This window comes from Chinchilla lanigera, unplaced genomic scaffold (assembly GCF_000276665.1).
Source record: "Chinchilla lanigera isolate Chin_1 unplaced genomic scaffold, ChiLan1.0 scaffold00034, whole genome shotgun sequence".
Classification (NCBI taxonomy): Eukaryota; Metazoa; Chordata; class Mammalia; order Rodentia; family Chinchillidae; genus Chinchilla; species Chinchilla lanigera.
The window spans coordinates 21,890,080-21,909,976 of record NW_004955435.1 but is presented as its reverse complement, the minus strand read 5'-3'; the positions used below and the strand labels follow the sequence as shown (position 1 = coordinate 21,909,976).

Here is a 19,897-nt window from a genome sequence, read left to right as displayed (position 1 = left end):
CATCCTTCTGGGACAAGGAAGGTGAACAGAAGGGAGTTTACAGTTGCATGTGGGGGTGGGCCTTGTGTTTGAAAGAAGTCACACATCTGTGTGCCAGGCCTCAGTCCTATATCCAGCTTCAATTTAAATCTCAACCAAAAGGAAACTAAGTAAAACCAGCAGGTGTTATTAATGGAGTGATTTTTGTTAATTTTCTAGGAGTAATACAAAAAGATAACTGTTCATATAAAAGCAATTCATATTTATCTTTATTATTTATTATTATTCATATTTATTCATATTATTTGTTTCCAGATCACCAGATTAAAAATTGACCGAAACCCTTTTGCTAAAGGATTCAGAGATTCTGGGAGAAACAGGTAAGGATAACCAGGGAAGAGACTCACTGATGTTTTTTTTCTATGTGACATTATTCTCTCCACACTCCATTGGTGGCTTTTGGCTCCTGAGTTTTTGATAAAGCTTGTGTGCTCTGCCTCTATATTGATCAAGGCAAAGAGAAACAGATCCCTGATCCGAGAATCAAAAAGCTACTCTCCCAGAAGTTTACCTTCCACAGTATTTGTTAACACAATCTAAATGACCTCATTAACTCCCTCCTGATCCCCATCCATATCACACTTGGTGAATCAGTCACTAAAGACAAACTATATGTTAATGTATTACTGTCAAAGACCGCTATTTTTTCTGATAAATATTTATAAGAGGCTCTAGGACCTGCAGTAATATCTCATATATTTTGTGATACTGGGGTGCAGTCAGTTGTGACAAATAAAAATTTTCAGAAAATTATTACTTTTGTGAGCTAAAATTTATAAAAAACATTAATCATTTTACTTCTAGGAAATAGTTCCAAAATATGTGTATGTGTTCTTACCTAGGTAGGGAGAATTTTTAGAACACGACCTTTCTCAATTACTCACCACTACCAGTATGATGAGGTTGTTACTGGGGGGAACACTTACAAGTATCTGATGTTTGTGGGATCATTTATTCCTGCTGTTGGTGGCCTTAGAGGGTGTGCTGCTTTTCTGGTCAATAACTCTTTCTTCTCTCTCAGTTCTTCCCAGCTCGTCTTTAATCTGTGATCCATGGGGAATTATGGGAGAACTGAAATGTCCAGGGAAGTCAGATATATTGAAGGTTATCATTCAATTAGAACATTTTGTCTCATGTAGACAACACCAAATCATTAAATGTGACACACATGTCTTATATAGTGCACGGGCTCTGCAATACAAATTTCCTCTAATGGTCAGATGTCGTTCATAATTTGCAGGCATTCCTTTACATCTGGATGACAGGAGTTACCTTTAATATTCCCTTAGCGGGGCTGGGGATTTAGCTCAGCGGCAAAAGCGCCTGCCTGGCAAGCGCAAGGTCGTGAGTTCGGTTCCTGGTACCGGAGAAAAACCAAAAAACAAAAAATTAAAAAAAAAAAAAATTCCCTGAGCAAGAGTTTCTGGATGAACTAAAACCTTGTATTTAGAACAACTTAATGAAGTATGCTGTGTATTACAGTCATGAGCTGCACTGTGGTATTATGGTAGAGGACAGACTGCAGCTATGACGGTGTGTACCACGCCACATAGGTATGTAGTGGGCTGTACCAACTCATCTGTATAAGGCCACTGTAATGTCTAGACAATGACTAAATTGCTCAGTAAAGCATTTCTGAGAATGTGTCCTTGTCAGTAAGTGGCACATGAATATATTATAACACAGACTTATGTTAAAAATCAGTCATGCTGATCATTTCCTTTACAGTGATTTTCCTTTAAAATGATTAATAAAAGCAATTGATTCAAAATACATGCAAATTTCTATAAATTGTATTTTCCTCAGAATTCTGAAAGTCATACCCATTGAATAAACTTTACCTAAACTTCCAGTTTTCACATTATACCACCGAGTAATGTGCTTTAGGTCAAGTGGGTTAGTAGTGCACCACGCTAAAACTCAAGCGTGCACATCCTAACCAGTGCTTTTCTGTCCCATAAATCTTTGCATAAAATAAGAGAAAGGTCCTTCTTTTCCTTAACTGTTTTGAGGTACTGGGACTTGAACCCAAGGCCTGTGTATGTTAGGCAAGTGCTCTACCATTGAACTATATCCACCGCCTTTTAAAATTTTTTTAAAATTTATTTTAAAAATGAAAGAAGGAAAACATATTAAACAGACATCCATTTACAAAATAGCATAAGAACAATACAAACAATACAGAGTTACAGACAAAGTGGTAGGAAATTAACAATTGTTGTTATATTACATATTGAGTGACATGCAAGATTGATCAAACAAGTAATCATTAACGGTTCCTTTCAGTAAAGCGATCGGAGTCAGTCGTGCGTCTATGTTAGCTATCCTGTATATACATACATACATAATTTCCCCTTCTTTCTTTTCTGTTTTCCCTCACCCAGTTGCTCTTTTGCCTCACCCCAGTTGCTCTCTTCTTTTGAGCATTTTATTTTGAGACAAGGATTGCTAGTTGCTGAGGCTGGCCTTGAACTTGGTGACCCTCTTTCCTCAGCTTCCCAAATAGCCAGAGTTATAGGCACACAACTAGGCCTTTATTTGCAATGTTTAACCAATAAAGAATGAATAACTATTCCTTCCATTTCAGATGGGCTCTCCCTTCCTCACCATTAGGTTAGATTCAGTGTCCAGGTCACCAACAACCTTGGCTTGTTTTCAAGGTTCTAAGCTCTGAGCTTACTAAAGATGTTTCTAGTGATAAACGGGAGCAGATCTTTCATAAGGAAACCTTTGCAATGATGATTCTTTGGAGCAAGATATAAATGATTTGTTGGATATATGTGGCCAGGGCATTTAAGAACTTTAGTGTGGAGTTCACAGACAAATTTCAGGGGTTCTGTGAGCTCCTAGATGTAAGTAAAATTAGGTGTGGATGAGCAGGCACACATTTTTCTGGGGAGAAACCTATAGCTTCCTTCAGATTTTCCAAAAGGTCCATCTCAAAGTCAAGAGTGTCTGCTCCTGGTGAAACCACTGTGGAAATCAGTTTGGAGATTCCTCAGAAAACTAGGACTAGAGGTCCCATTCAACCCAGCTATTCCCTTTCTGGGTATTTTCCCAGAAGATCTAAAAACATCATATCACAGCGATATATGTGCACCTATATTCATAGCAGCACAATTTGTAATTGCTAAATTGTGGAAGCAACCCAAATGTCCATCCACTGAGGATTGGGTAAGAAAATTGTGGTACTTTTATATAGTGAAATATCACTCAGCTATAAAGCAAGATAAACTTGAGGCTTTTATAGGTAAATGGTCACAACTAGAGACCATACTCATAAGTGAAATAAATCAGACCTGCATGTGCAAACACAGCATTGTCTCACTAGTGTAAAACCTGAAAGAGTTAATTTAAACTTGGAGGTATGATAGACATTGTGAAATGAAAGGAAAATGCTTAAGGGTAAAGGGCAACTGGGATGTGGGAGAAGAGAAGGGAAAGAAGGAGAAATTTTGTATGTATGTATATACAGGATAGTTAACATAGTTGATCTACTGTCTTGTATTTCTTTGCTGAAAGAAACAGTTAATGAGTCATTGATTAACCAATATTGCATGTCTCTGTTTTCATGAGAAATCACTTTGAAGATATCAATATGCAATACAGCAAGCATTATTAATTTCCTACCACTTTGTTTGTAACACTGTATTGTTTGTATTGTTCTTTTGTATCGTTTGTATTGCTATTTTGTAAAAGGATGTCTGCCTGTTAATGTTTTCCTCCTGTTATTTTTAAAATTATATAAAAAAAAGAGTGTCTACTCTATAACTCTACCATCTGTCTCCAGGGGCCAAACTTACTGATATTAGTTACTCCGCTATTTTTCTTTTTCATTCCTTCTGTATCTCCAGTAAGAGCTAGTATTTATCTATTTTCTTCTTAGCACCTAGAATATTGGTTTCTTTGTTTCTTCCATCAGTATCCCTTTTTTTTTTTTAAACAAAATTTGGTCTCTTTCTAAGGTTGGTTTTCATTTATCATCTAATGCTTTCCTGTTAACAGGTAACATGCCCTTAGAAATTACTACCTCATACTTTGACCATTTCTTGTCTGTATTTCATGGGTATTGAGAAATAGATATATATTACATAATGTATATGAAGTAGAATATATATAGATTATTGATAAGTACTAAAAAATAAACAGGTTAAAAGGTAGAGTGGGAATGGGAGCCACTGCTGCAGGCTGACCAGGGGTGTACTCTCTATCAAGACACCATAAAAGATGTAAAGAAAATTGCCAAGTGTGTACCTGATTCCAGGTGGGGGAAACAGCAAGTGAAAAGACAGACAGGTGCTAGGTGTGCTTGTTGAACACCAAGGAGTCCCTGTGGCTAAAAACCATCATCCTTGCTCCAGGATTTTCTAAGCAGGACCAAGTGGCTATGCAGAGAGAGAGATATGGACAAGTAGGATGTGTTGACCAGAATTAGACCTATGTTCTGGGAATTGAAGTCATACTTTCTCCTTGAGAATGAGGCCATTACACATTAAAGAATTTGCCACTGGCCAGGAAGTTATGGTGCCATCTTAGCTGAAGTGCTGAGGTCCTTCTGTCTCTCCACGGGGTTAAAGAGACCTTGATGCTTCATTTAGTCCTGGAGGCTGGTCAGCATCTTTCTGCTCACGGAAGATAGTTACTTGTCTGTCCTGCCTGGTGGTCTCTTCTCTGTAAGGACTCTAGGGAAGCTGAAGTATGCATCCTCATGAGCCCATTTAAAAACTTTCTTTTTTATTTTTTCTGATAGCATGGACATTCTTCATTATGTCTCATCAAAACCTGCAGGCTGCATAAAAAATGAAATCTCATTGTCTGTGGCAACATGGATGGAACTGGAGGACACAGTGTTAATTGAAATAAGCCAGACATAGACAAATATTGCATATTCTCACTCATGGGCAAGCCAAAATAATTGATTTCATGGAAGTAGAGATTAGAATAACGGTCACTAGAGGTGTGGGATGGTAGGGAAGGAGGGACAGAAGAAGGCTGGGTAATGGATGCCAAACAGTTACTTAGGAGGACTGAGCTCTAATGTTGCTAGCAATTTACACTTGACATTTTATCTTCAGCAGATATTGAGAGAAGAATCCTTTCTCTGCAAACTGTTCATCTACTTATAAAACTCTATTTAAGCCATGCAGAACTGTTTCTTTTCCAAATAGTAACCTGTGTCTTCTTTGTTTTTGTGGACAACTCCTTGTGACTTCACCATCTACTCTGTAACCCCTACAGACAAGGGTTCCCCAGTAGAGATCAGAGAGCCATGCTGAATTCTCTAGCAGGTGAAGTAACGATATAATACCCACGCCACATGTCTTACAATGGGCAAGCACAACAGTTAAATGCAGGTGCCATTTTTCTCTTCCAGCACCCCAAAAACCTAGAGTAAAATAAACTTGTTAAGCCAAATGTGAACCTTCTGTGTTTTTTTCTTTTAAAAAGGTCAAAATTACTTGATAATCACTAGCTAGTTAGTGATTTAATTCTCCCCAGCTGCCTGCAGCATCTGTCAAGGGCGAGCATTCTTAGTGCCATTTTGCAGATGGGCAAGATTGATGAGTGAAAATACAGAAAATTATTTGTAAATCTTCTGGGAATCGATGGTTCAGTGCCAGCATCAGGACCCAGTTTGCCATCTTCCAACCAGCACTTCATCTGTTGCCCGTCTTGTGCTAACAGAGCTTCAATAAATTTAAGCTCCTCCCCATGCATTTTAGACATCAAGTGACTCATGCAGAAGAGCATGGCTTGATGAGTTGCATATAAATGTACCCAAAACATACGGATTACATTTCCTTTAAAAACACATGGGCTTAAAAATTAGGGGGGAAAGTGCTTGGCCAATGTTTTTTGGTTCTGCAGAACACAAAACATTTGTGGGATATTTTGGAGTTACAAAGTTTGCCAAACCTCAAACCAAAACATGTTCAGGTTTGTCGATCTCAATTCATCCTAGTGTGATCCAGAGGCTTGGGATGGGAGGAATGTGAGAGGAAAGATGAGGAGGATGCACCTACCCACTGCACACTCTCGATGCCTCACGGGAGTCTTTCTGGACCTATGTGTCTCTCATGCTTAACGCCATCAGAATGTGGCCAACTGATAGCATGTCCTCAGTAGCACAGAGAACGGCTCTTGAAGCAGCGGTGGCTCAGGGTACTAGCTGCCATTCTCCACCTTTTCTTGTAAAGAGCTTGCCAAGGAGGAGGGCTCCTGGCTTCCAGCCATGTCCCTCTCTGCCTCTCTTCATAATCAGAGTGACTAATGTAACTGCTCCCTGTAGGAGCTCCCTGAAGACCTGCAGAAAGCGCACATCTAAGCCTGTGCTTCTGAGGGGTGGTGAGTTTAGCAGAGGAGGCCTGCAGTTTTGGGGAGTCAGTTCCTTCCAGAGGAATTCTGCCCATTCATTTAGCCCCATTCCTGTGCTGTTGTCTTCAGATAATTTTGTCAGCAGTAAAAACAGTGTTTTGAGCTCTGATGTGCTACTCTTTGGTGTCTTTCTCAGAATTGATTCTGAGCTCAGATGAAGACAATAAGTAATATTTACTGGACCATTTAGAACACCAGTAGGTGCTTACATGAACCCAGGCCGTCAGCCCTGTGGTGTAACCACCATCAGATCCTGTCATATATCTCTGCTTCTGTTTCTCTTTCTGTTTCTCTTCCTCCTCCTCTTCACTGTTGTTCTTCTTCTCCTCTTCCTCATTACTTTTTTTTCTTTTGCACTGCTAGAAAATGAACCTAGAGGGGCTGGGGATTTGGCTCAGCGGCAAAAAGTGCCTGCCTGGCAAGCGCAAGGTCGTGAGTTTGGTTCCCGGTACCGGAGAAAAACCAAAAAAAAAAAAAAAAAGAAAATGAACCTAGGGCCTTGCTCATGCTAGGCAAGTGCTCTACCACTGAGCTACATCCATAACCATTTTTTATTTTTTATTTTAAAACAAGGTCTTGCTAAGTTTCCCAGGCTGGCCTTAAAGTTGTGATCCTCCTTCCTCAGCCTCCAAAGTAGGTGAAGTTATGTATAGAGGCATATACCACAGTACCTAGTTGTCTTGCTTTCCTAAGAAGTGTTAGGCACACACTTTAGCGTGAAGTTTTTACCTTTCAGAATACACGTGTTGATCTAACTACTATGTTCCTCATTAGAAGTTTTCACCAGGAGTCTGTGTGTATGTGTAAGGATATATGTGTCATGTGTAATGTGTGTATGAATGAATGTGTGTGTGTGTGTGTGTGTGTGTGTGTGTGTCTGTGAGCTGGTGTTTGGAAGAAAAACAGATTCCTTTTGGAGTAGAGGCTCTGGCAGATTTTCCTTATAGGCACTTTCTCTGTAACAAGAGGGAAATTATGTTTCTAAGTTGCTCCACTTCTATACTTCTTAAAAGTTGTGTAACTCACATCTGGTTTTCTGTGAGTGTCAATAATATGTTCACCTTTAATGAAGCCGAGCTCAGTACACAGTTCTCAGAGTTACCTCTGGGAGACATCTCCTTATAGGGGAGGATAGTAACACCTTCCTATTTTTGGGGGAAAGACAGATCCCCTGTTTGAGATTAATTTTTGTTTTGTAGTCTGTGTTGCTAGAGTCTGCACTCTCCTAGAATGTGAGCTCCAAGAGGCCTGGAGTTGCACCTTCTCAGGTTTCCACTCAGATTTTTTCCTGTAGTGCCAGGTATATGTAACAATAATTGTTCATACATTACAAAATAGGTTGGTGAGTAGCAGAGAAATGAAAAACAAAGAACTTTGATACGAGAAAATCTCATCCACAAAAGGGCAAATCCAGGAACAAAAAGCATCTGGACACTACTTTTGGACACCAAATGAGAAGAGAATATAGAGTGAATCTACGAATAGGCTCAGTTTAAAAGACTAACAGCACTTTTGATTCAAATCTGAAAGTGGTTACTTCAGTAAGACATGGATTTGGTCTAACTGTGCTTAGAGACACTCCCCTGAGATCATCTGATCTGACTCTGGATCGTGGGGGGTGGTGCTGGTGCTTCCCAGTCCCTGGAGAAGGACATTAACAAGTTCTAGTGTCTGTGAATCCCATAAAAGGAGTTCCCAGAGGCTGAACTAAAGCACAATGGAGTTTGGTTGGGAAACGTTGCCTACTAGTAAACCAAGAGGTAAAACCAAGGCTTTGGGGATGGCCAGCCCAGTAGGGAGATATACAGAGGAAAGATAGATGTCACAGAACTGGAGGGAATCAAGAGTCTCTTCCCTGAGCCTCCACACCAAGGTGCAGTGGTGGGAGGCACACTGCCTCACAGGCTGCAGAACCTGCATTGCTCACATAGAAGTAGTGGTTACTGCGAAGACCCTTCTCATGCTAGTGGGAGCCAAAGGAGCAGAAGGAAAGAGGACTCTGTGGGGGACATCTGATGTGAGAGATTTGTCTCTCTGAGGGGTAGCTGCCAAGATTTTACAGAAAGCCCAAGGAAGCTTGAGAATTTTATATAATTCCCAGGGAATTCTTCCAAAGCAAATACATATGTAAAAGGGAGAGGATTAAAATTATGATCTGTCTGGGGAGTGAGGGGTTCTGTGAATTTATCTTAAAAAGGCCAAGTAGTGAAAGACTCTGAGTTCTCCTCTGTTGGTACCCTTTGTCCTCTCTTTGACCTTGGCCTTTATCCTTACTTGACTGCAACATATAACATGGTTTCCTCCAGATATTTCCAGCTGGCACGATGCCCAAGGAACTGCTGCTGTTAGTCCCACCATAGGTCCTGGGTAGAATGGCCCAACTCTAGCCTAGAGAGCTGGGGCAGCTTTTTAGTATGTTCTTTCCTATGCAGTCCATCACTGGAGGCCTTAGGGCACTCAAATTCCACAATTTGGGAACCATCAGAAAGAAGCCAAGGACAGATTCTGTCTCACAAGATTGCTTTATAGAAGTAAACAGTTTAAGGGGTTGCCTCTCACTGAAGAAGCAATAGAGCCTGCAGGATGAGGAATTTGAGTCTGTGTTTGTTCTCAGAATGTTCCCAGCAAGCACTGCTCTTTGCTGGGCGGGTAGCTGGCAACAGATCTCAGTGCCTCCAGTTTCTTTATATAATGTTGCAAGAGACTGAGCTCAGGTGCTGCACGGGAGTTGAAGGAGGATAGTTAGTGAGGTTGGTACTTAACCCAAGGGAATGACTTATTTTCTTTTGGTGGTGTTAAAAATATTTGAAAGTAAGGAATTTCCCTAATACCTCTTTTGAAGAACCTTCATCCCAAGGCCAAGGTTATGGAATGAAGAAGCCCTTCTCTGAGGTACAGACAGAAGCGAGTCTATACGGTAGAGGTTCAGCGCTTCCTCACAACCCCGAATAGAAAGAGTGAGATGAGGAATTAACATGCCACATGATCACAGAAAGATAAGGCAGAGAAATCAACTAGAAAAGTCAAAGAAAAATCAACTAGAAATTAACCGCGGGCCCATTTCCTTTAGGTCTAAAGTAACTTTTCTTTGAGAGTGGGGAAGAAAAAGGTGCATCATGGGTCTCAGGCTACATCTAGTGGTAGACATCTCTATTGTAAGCAGGTGATTCAACTCTTATTTCCACCTTTATCTATTAAGCTAAATATGGGAAATTGCTATATTTTTAGGTAAAAATCCCCAAATATTAGCAGTTGCATACAGTGCAACCTTAGATATACTTCTAGCCATTCAAATTAAAAGTGTCCAGTTAATGGTAATAATTATTTCATACAGTGTCTGTTTTCTAGGTTGGCCATTTTTACCTCTGAGTTGATGCTATCTGTTCAGTATTTCCCTTTTCACTGATGGCAAAAGTGAATACAGCAAGGTACTTGCTTTCAGGATTTGCAAATCCAGCCAGTCACAGCATCCAGGGGATGATTTCACCCTCCTCTGCTAGGTACAAGTTCACAGTCAGCAGAAACTGTGCCCTCATCCACCTCTGGCTCCCTGCTGCTCGTAAAGGCTCACATAGCAAGCTTGGAGCCAACGGGCTGACCACTTGCCTTATTTCAACCAGCACAACATCCCAAGTGTCTCCTTCATGTTCAGTTTTTGTGTTTTCATTTGTTCTCTCTAGAGCCATTGGCTGTATTTTTCCAGCCAATCTCACTTTGCTCTTTCCTGGCAATCTTACTAGCCCCTGTAGATTTTGCATATTCTTTTGTTATCCCTGGCATGAGTGGCTTCTGCTGTTTAGCAGCTCCATAGAAGTAGTCACTCCCTCTCAGGCACTGCTGCATGTGTAGTTCAAACTAGCTGGACCTGCACTGGATTTTGGCAGCAGCATCTAGCTGGACTTTTCCTGTTCATCCAGGGCATAGCAGTTTATCACCCCCCAGGCTTGTGGTTTTTTTTTTTGCCAGGATTTAACATATTTCTCTCCTTTATTGTTTGCTCTCCCTCGCTTGTCATGAACCTTTTCCACCATTGTCCCCTTGGCCATGTGGCTTTGCCAGGGAAAGTTGGCAATTGTTTTATTATACATGGCTGTTGTCCAGGGATGGTGTCATTGAACAAAGTGACGTCTTTTTAATGGCTAACATATTGGAGTCTGAAATATCTGCAAGATAATGAGGCCTGCAGGGGTTTGAGGAACACACTTTTGGTTCTTTGAGAGAGAAACGGAACTAGGTAACCTATGGCTCCCTCCACATTTCATCAGGAGCCAAAGGGCTGACAAAACTTTGAATTCCAGTAAAGTAAGAATGTGTTCTTATATTACAGGCCACAACCTGAGCAGAATGATTGGGTTTATTGTGCTTGAGTTAGATGGATGGTCATCAACCTTTCCTTATGTTTTCTCTCTTTGTATATTTTTGTCTTTAATTAACCTGTATTCAGCAATTATCATTATCTCCACTTTATAGGTAGAGAGAATTAGGCATAAAGAGATTTTATAACTTGGCCAAGGTTACAGTAATAAAAATCAGGCTCACAATTTGAACCTAAGAAATCTAACTCCCAGTTCATGGTCTTAACTCCACTCCTAATGTACACCTTTTGTGACATTAGTGTTGGGGCTTGCCTATAATTCCAGCTCTCAAGAGGCTGAGGTAGGAGGTTGGCCACAAGTTTGAGACCAGCCGGGACTACATTGTGAGTTCAAGACCATTCTGAACTATACAACGAGACCCAGTCTCAACAAACTTTTTAAAAAGTGAATTGCTAGATTCATTCAATGGCGAAGAATCTTAATAGTTCATTTAACCTGCTTGTATTGTTATGGATGTTTATCCTGTTCCTAAGGCAGTGAAGACTGCTTGTGGGCTGTGTTATTATCTACTCTAACATGTGTGTGAGGGCAGGAATCTCAAATTGGGAATCACTGGGTGATGAAAAGTCTTAATTCAGCAGCTGAGTTTTGAATAATGGTTTGTTTTTTAGTCAATTTGTGACCTCTGCTGGAGGTATTTAATTTTTTTTGTTTGTTTTGGTAGTGTTAGCGATTGAACTCAGGGACTGTGTGTACAAGCTAAGAGCTTTACTATAGAGCTACATCCCCAGCCCTAGGGGATCTTCTCAAATATAACTGGATAAGAAATATCTTGAATAATCTGATTGAAGAGCTGATTCCAGATCCAGTGGAGGAAAGAGACACTTTCTTGATCTCACCTCAGTAAAGCAAGGGCAGTCCAAGAATGTCTAGCTATGATAATTAGATCTTAACCAGTAGTGTTTTCCGAGTCTTTTCAAATACTAGAGAAAGATGGAAAAGGAAAGGAGCTCAGAAGAATCGTACTACTCCTGGGTAAAATCTGAGCACTTAACATGAAATGTCTGTGGTGTCTACTCCCCAATGCTGCACCCTGAGCTGTAGCTATCCTGACCTGTTTTCTGTTCCCAGAACATGCTTTTCATTCCATAACTCTAAGTCTTTGTGCATACTGATAACTCTACTAAGAAGACCTTTCCTGCCTCTTGTCTGAGTAGAGGATTGCTCAGTATTCTTTGACATTAAGGTTCAATCACTGGACTTTTGTTGAATATTCCTTGAGCCTTCCAGGTAAAAGAGATACTTCTTACTCCATGCTCCATGACATCTTTTATCGATCTTCTGCATATCATAATATTCATAAGTTAGTTACTTACACATGATTCTCTTTTATTGAATAAGACACTTCTAAGACAAAACACTATGTCTTTTTTGCTTTTAAATCTCCTGAATTTAGCACATGTTTTGCCCCAGCTTGGATAATGGCTTTATGACTTTAAAAACCCTGTCATATTAGGCTACTCTTAGCTTTGACTTTCTTCTGTTGAGAAATGATCAATGGCCTTGTGACTTAATTGTATTTGTTCTTTGTTTTCCACCAGTATCACCAGCAAATAGTGTAAAGAAGAGTCAAAATTGAGTAAGAAAGTCAAAACTAAGCAAAATAAATGGAAGAAACAATAAAAAGCAATTCCCTATTTCAAAATAGAGGAGTAGCAGAAACTACACATTGTTGTGCTAACAGGATCACAAAAGTTTTAATAATTTTTTTAGTTGTCAAATATTTGCTAAACTTCACATCTTTAGCTATTAAGAAATGCAAATCATATAATTCTGAGGTTTCATTTACTCCAGTAAAAATCGCTATCATCAAGAACACAAAATAATAACAAATGCTGGTGAGGATATGGGGGAAAAAGAACACTTCTGCATTACTGGTGTGTGGTAAACTAATACAATCTCTAAGGATATAAATTTGGAAATCTCTCAAAACACTAAAAGTAAAGAATCCACTTGACCAGCTATGTCTTTTTAAGTATATTCTCAAAACAGTTTAAGACATCATACTCTAATGATACTTCCCTAACCATGTTTATAGCAGTCAACTTCACAATAGCTAAACTATGGAAACATCTTAGATACCTATAAACAGAGAGATGGGTGAATAAAGAAAATGTGTTATGTATACAAATGGAATATTATTCAGCCATAAAGAAGGGTGGGTTTATTTTTTTTATTTAAAAGAGAAAAAACAATAAAAACAATGATATAGAGTTTCAGAACAAGATAATATGAGTAATAATGGCTAATATATTGCATATTGTTATCTTTAAAGTAGTTGCTTAAATTACAAGATATAGGCATGGAAGATTAATCAAACAGTATAAGCACAAACTGTTCTTTTCAATGAAGTAATAGAAATTAATAGTATATTTATCTTAGCTAATATATATATATATATATATATTTTTTTTCCCCTTCCTTCTTTTCTCCTTTCCCCCATCCCAGTTGGTCTTTCCTTCTGAGCAGTTTCTTTTCTTTTCACAATATCTACTGTACATTTTGAAACTTATTTACTGTTTCAGTTTCTGACACTAGGGTGACTATACAAGGTTTACACCTGACAGTCTGATTTATTTCACTTATGGATATGGTTTTGAGTTGCATCTATTTACCTATAAAAGCTTTGGGTTTGTCCTTCTTTATCGCTGAGTAGTATTCCATTGTATAAAAATACCACATCTTTCTTATCCATTCCTCAGTTGATGGGCATTTGGGTTGTTTCCAAGGTTTAGCTATGACAAATTGCATTGCTATAAATATGGGTGCATGTATATTGCTGTGATATGATGTTTTAATTCTTCTGGGAAGATAATCAGAAGGAGAATAGCTGGGTCAAATGGGACCTCTAATCACAGTTCTCTGAAGAATCTCCAAACTGATTTCCACAGTGGTTTCGCAGGTCTGCACTCCCATCAGCAGTGGAGAAGGGTTCCTTTTCCCCACAGCCCTTCCAGCATTTGTTATTGGTGGATTTCTTGATGGTAGCCATTCTTTCTGGGGTGAATTGGAATCTCAGTGTTGTTTCAATTTGCAGTTCTTGAATGACCAATGACGTTGAATATTTTTTCATATATTTGTTTTCCGTTTGTATTCTTCATTCAAGAAATGCATATTCATCTCAGATGCCCATTTGTGGGTTGGATCTTAGAATTTGGGGGGCTACTGCTTTTCAGTTCTTTATATATTATTGATAGAAACCCTTTGTCTGAAGGGCAGTTGGCTAAAATATTTTTACCACTCTGTGGGGTTTCTTTTCACTCTGTTGATGATTTCTTTTGATGTACAAAATCTTTTTAATAAGATGAGATACCAGTTGTTGATTCTTTGCAGTTTGGGTTTTGTTCATGAACTCTGCCTACCCTTGTGTCTTCGAGATTTCTATGTACTTTCTCTTCCAGTAGATTCAGTGTTTCTGCTTTAATATTTAGATCTTTGATCCATTTTGACTTTAGTTTAGTGCATGGTGATAGACATGGTTCTAGTTTTCACCTTCAGCATGTAGACAACCAGTTTTTCTAGCACCATTTATTAAAGAGTGAACATGTTTGGGCCCTTTGTTAAAGATAAGGTGGCTTAATGTGTTTGTAGTTATGTCTGAGTCTTCTAATCTGCTCCACCGATTCTCAGGTCGGGTGTTTTTTTTTTTTTGCCAATATCATGCTAATTATGTCATAGTAACTGTAGTATAATTTCAAGTCAGTGATTGTGGTGCCTCCTTCCTTGTCTCTGTTGACCAGGATTGCCTTTGCTATTCCAGGTCTCTTCTGGTTCCAAATGAGTTTTGGGAATGTTCTCTCTAGTTCTGTGAGGTACGCTAACGGTATTTTGATTGGGATTACGTTGAATCTATATAAGAGTGAATTTGAATCATTTGCAGGAAAGTGAACAGATCTTGGCACCATGTTATTAAGTGAAAATAATCATTCAAAGAAGGTTAAATATCACATGATTTCTATTATTTTATTTTATTTATTTATTTATTTTTTTTGGTTTTTCTCCGGTACCAGGAACCGAACTCACGACCTTGCGCTTGCCAGGCAGGCGCTTTTGCCGTTGAGCTAAATCCCCAGCCCGATTTCTATTATTTTAGAAACTAAAAAATGTAAGTAAATTAGAGAGTAAAATAAAGAAGAAATGGTAGTCAATATAGAGGTCAACTTTTTGGAGATGAGAAAGGGGTCAGGCAAAAGAACGAGAAGGCAAGGAAGGGAAGGAAGGGTATTGCAGATGGTGAAGACTTGCTGTATTAATGTACCTATACCTCCAAACTGATATAATTATTGTGTATTGCAAACACAACAGTAAAAATATTTGCTGAACTTTGAAGGGAGGATCCCAGCTGTTTTTGGAATGAGGTTGCAAGAACCTGTTTTTACAATTTGGTTATTTTCCCAAATCAATTGATGTTGAGTCATCATCAATTTAACAAAGAGCTGTTTGGCTTGCTTTGCTCCCTTTCTTTTCCTCTTCTTTTCAGCAGATTCTGCTCATTTGCCCAATGCACTGTAAAGTCTAAAGTGAAGAGGCCTGGAAATCAGAGAGAGGATGATAGCCAAAGGAATGAACAATGGGGTTTTGGCATGGTCCCTGTGTCACTGGAGACAATAGGGAAAAGCAAGTGAAAGGGGGACACTTGCCAGTTTGAGCACCTCTGATTGGAAGCTTCAGAGATGACACTGAGTCTCTTGTGTACAACAATCCTGAAGAGGACCACATGCGGAACACGTTAATAAAACAGGGTTACTTATGACAGCTCTTTTCCTGTGTAGTGAATCCACTTTATTACTCTACCTGGAGGTAGAGTTTTACAAAACAAGGGTTAAATGTTAGAGAATAAGTAAACAATGTGCAGCATAGGATAAACTCTGGGTAGACATCCAAATGATTGAAGATATAATTGGTAGTTGGCAAGGACTCTCCTAAGAGACCGTGTAGAGCAGAAATGATTGACCTCTATTAAGGGTCTCATGCTCTATTGACAGTCAGAAACTTCATGACTGAAACAGAAGAAATCATAGGAAAACTGAAATCTCTCTGAGCCCTATGTCAATAAATACATGCTCACAATTCTCAAATCTCTAATACAAGAGAATTCTTTTGATATTCAACTTATTTTACCGCAGATTGTCTTCCTAAATTTTAGGTTGAGAAAAAAAATGAATACTAGTTAAAGTTTATTAAACAATGACTGCAATAAAACACTTATTTCTGCACATATTAATTTAAACATATCAATTGGGATATAATGTAGTGCTGGGCACTGGGGCACAGAAAAAAAGTGAGATCCAAAGCTCTTGCATGCACATATACTAGTGGTGGACAGAACTGAGCTGTCTAACTTTGCTGTAGCACCACAAACAATTCTAACATATTTATTAATAGAATTTGAGGACAAATGGAAGCTGTGGCATACAGAAAACAAATAAGATTAATTTTTCTAGAGAAGAAATATGCTGAATATATAAAAAGATTCATATAGATGTGGCAGATTTAAATCATCCTATACAGGATAGTATATACTATAGAATACTTTATATTCTGTCATATATAGTGCAAATCTGTGACAGATGGATCCATCATGGATTAATAAGGTATGATTAGTAATGTTCAGGTCTTAGCCATTATTTAGGGGAAGTGAAAACTCATACTCCCCCAATTCTACCATCACAACAGATTGCTTGAGGAATCATGGATATGCTCATAGGTGGCATTTTGTACATTTGATTCTTAACCTAAGCAGATCTCCCCTGATCATAAGTGTCAGGGGGACTCATGAGAAATGTCTGGTGCTAGTGTCACTTTTCCACTGGTACGGGAACAGAGGGGTAAAGCTATATCAGAGATTTCAGCCAAATGTCAGAAAGAACTTCCTAACACAGCTAATAAAAACCCAAGTGTTTTCCTAGGGTAATATGCCGCCAGAGTCTGTACAGTCATCAGATATGGTGTCCTAGGTAAGTAGGCGATACCCAAGATCCTTTCCAAATTTTTAATGTATAATTCTATAACTCTGTTTTTTAGTTGAATTTTAAGACTTGGACACATGGATACATAGTCACTCTTTATAGTATAAAATTGGCTGCTTACGTAACTCATCCATACCTTTGCCACAGCTTTTTTTGTCAGTTATGAAAATGAAACCTAAATTCATTTTCTATTTATTCAATAATATTGGCAGTATATTTGTCTGTTATTGTAACTTAATACTCTTCTAGCCTTTATTATGAAATAAGGAAGGGTTGTGCTATGCCCTTGGGCTAGCATTTTGTCCTCATCACTGTTACATGTTACTAGGAAGAATGGGATAGAAGGTGGGACAATAAAAGCACTGCCATTTGCAGTGAGCCTTCTGTGCCACTACAGGGAATCCTAAAATGATCTGGTGGGTCGCCAACATTCCAAAACAAAGCAGTAAGGTCTAAGCTTGGCTTCTCTATTTTTTCTATCCACCAAGGCTCAGCACGGCTTTATTTGCCTATCCTGTTATTATTCTGAGCTCTCTAATTGCCTGGGCTATTTCTCTCTACAAATAGTTTCGTGAACTGTGTTCAGCATTAATGTAGAGCGACTGTGTGGAGATGTCTTCTATTCCTCCTTCTAACAGATTAACAGCTAATAAACACCAGGCAACACTCTCTCCTCTGAACCCCTTCTTAAAATACAGAGTTTGGTTTGCCAGCATTGGTGTATTTAAAGCCTCCAAGATTCCAGGGAAGACTTTAGAAAGTTAACTGTACAAGCGAGACCTGGTCAGGCAGGAAACTTTCCAACACAGAGACAATCTCTATATCAACTCATCTGAGAGGAACCTTGGGGGATGCTATAGTTATTTATAAGGAAAGCATATTTGTTTTTACTTAAAATGTTTCATTTTATTTCTGGCATGTAAGATGGAAGAGAATGTTTTACCTAAGGAGGATAGACAGCATGTATTTCATCTTAAAAGACAAAGAATGTCTGTTCCAGGAAGGGACACCATGCCACCTTCCAGGCCTTTGCAGCCAGGGGACAGTGTGCCATCTGCTTTTCCTCCATTTGCCTTCCTCTCCTTTCCCTATGGTCTCTACATTTCCTTTCCCTCCACCTAGATAGAAATGAAATAACTGCTTGTTAAGTAAAAGTGAAAAACTAGAAGCTGTGTTTGAGCTTTAAACAAAGCCCCAACCAGTACTTTGTTTTGAAGATATGGACTATCAGCAAGACAATAATGTCAGATAATCTTATTAATTAACCTGGATAATTATCTGAAAATAATGTATTTGAGCTCCTCATAAAGATGATAGAAACAGTTAAAGGAAGGGTAAAGCGGATAATCAGTACCTAGTCCAATTTATGGGATATCCAGTACCAGTGAATGAGAAACCATAGAGGAATGTATTTGTGAAATATTGGATAGTTCCTAAAATCTGACAGTTTCTGTTCTTAAAGTCCATCTATATTGTGGGTTATAAAAATACAAGTAAATATCTAGAGAAATGTATTGGTCTGTTTTGCCTGAGGTATATCTTGTGGGTGCAAACCTACTTTGCCTTCAGGTAGATGCTTCTTGTTACAATAGAAACTTGAGTGTTTTTGATCATTTGCCTTCCTTTCATTTTTCTGCCCAGTCATCTCTATTGATCTAAGAAAACTTTGAGGCCATATCAGTTTGGCAGTTTCATTGGTGTAGCGTTGACTCTGGGATGGGCTGCATCCGTGGTAATGTGGTAATGAGGGTGGCATCGCCTTGTGCTGAAGAAGCAGTCAATGCTATGCTCTGTTCAGCTGTGTTCACACTACCAAGGGCCTTGATCTGTAACACTTTGTGTGCTCTTTTCATGCATGTCAAACCTTTTTTGAAGAGATTAGAGTGAGTTTTCAATCACAGTTATAGATTTGCTTGTAAATAATTTAAACAAGCTTCATTTGTTCTTTCTACAATGTAGCACCATTTTACCCTGCTTTTCCAGACTAACTTATCCTGATAGTGTTCCCTTTTGGTGCCTATCTTATTGCACTTGTCAGACTATCCACCTCTGGATCTTCAAAAAGCTAGTGAGTTTTTTGGGAGTGTTTACAATTTTATTTTCTGGTGTTTCTTTCCCTAGAACTGGACTTGAAGCCATCATGGAGACTTACGCATTTTGGAGACCTCCTGTGCGCACACTCACCTTTGAGGATTTTACTACTATGCAAAAGCAGCAAGGTAAAGCCCTGGGCAAGGCCTCTGCTTAGTGTTAGGGCTGAGGAGAGTAGGTGAGGCTGAACGAGTATAGCACACGCCGAGGTATGAGTTACACCAGTTCTCTTGGAACAAAGAGAACTCAGTGCCTCCGTAAATAACCAAAGCATCACCCCTTCTGCAAACAAGCCGGTTCTAGAGACAGCGTCTCATCTGGCATTCCAAATTCTTTCTTCCTGAAAACATGGTTATATATTTATGCTTGTGAGAGTGATGAAATTATTGTGATCATTACTAAGCATTCACATAGGCCTTTGTATTAGAAGAGATTATCATAATAATTTTATTTATTCTTCATGGCAGCCTCATCAGGTTTCTTACTGTAGTGCTGTAGATGAAAAGAACTTAACTGTGGACAATGGGAGTAAATTACATGAGGTATCACATGTGGGAGCAGCCAGAAGCCCATTGGAACCCTGTAACTTGTGTTCTGTCTTGTTTTGCTTGTCTGGGTTAATACCCCTCTCAGCTCAGTGGGGTAAATGACGTTGACCCACTGCTCTGTGATTTTCAACCACTTTCTAATCTCCCTTCCTTGTAGCTCAGGTTGGGAAACCTTGGCTGTACGTCCAGAGAGTTTGTGGGCTGATCTCAACTCCTTTGCTCAGTACAGTCCTATTACTAGGTCCATCCGCTGGGTGCCTGAGTGAAAGCTTTCTGAACTGTCAAAGAGTTTGTGAATCTTCTTTCCAGCTTCTCCAGCCTCCTTCTGTCCAAATGTGACACCGATCAAAATGTTCAGGTTAGATACAGAGTGAGCCCTGAGTGTGGCAGCCTGCACTGTAACAGCACGTAAGACCACGGGCAGCACAGGCACAGGGAACTGCGTGGGTTACTTGGGTGTAGTGCATCAGCGTTTATGATACTTCTGAAACTTTATCAC

General features: G+C 39.2%; 1 protein-coding gene across 2 annotated transcripts in view; it reads left to right on the top strand.

Moving 5' to 3' along the window:
• Tbx15 (T-box 15) overlaps window positions 1–19,897 on the top strand; it is a 119,357-nt gene that overhangs the window by 83,534 nt on the left and 15,926 nt on the right. For both annotated transcript variants that reach the window (XM_005389071.2, XM_005389072.2), the window contains exons 6-7: window positions 295–359; window positions 18,881–18,978. In XM_005389071.2, coding sequence (XP_005389128.1) covers window positions 295–359; window positions 18,881–18,978 — 163 coding nt within the window. The remainder of the gene's footprint in view (window positions 1–294; window positions 360–18,880; window positions 18,979–19,897) is intronic.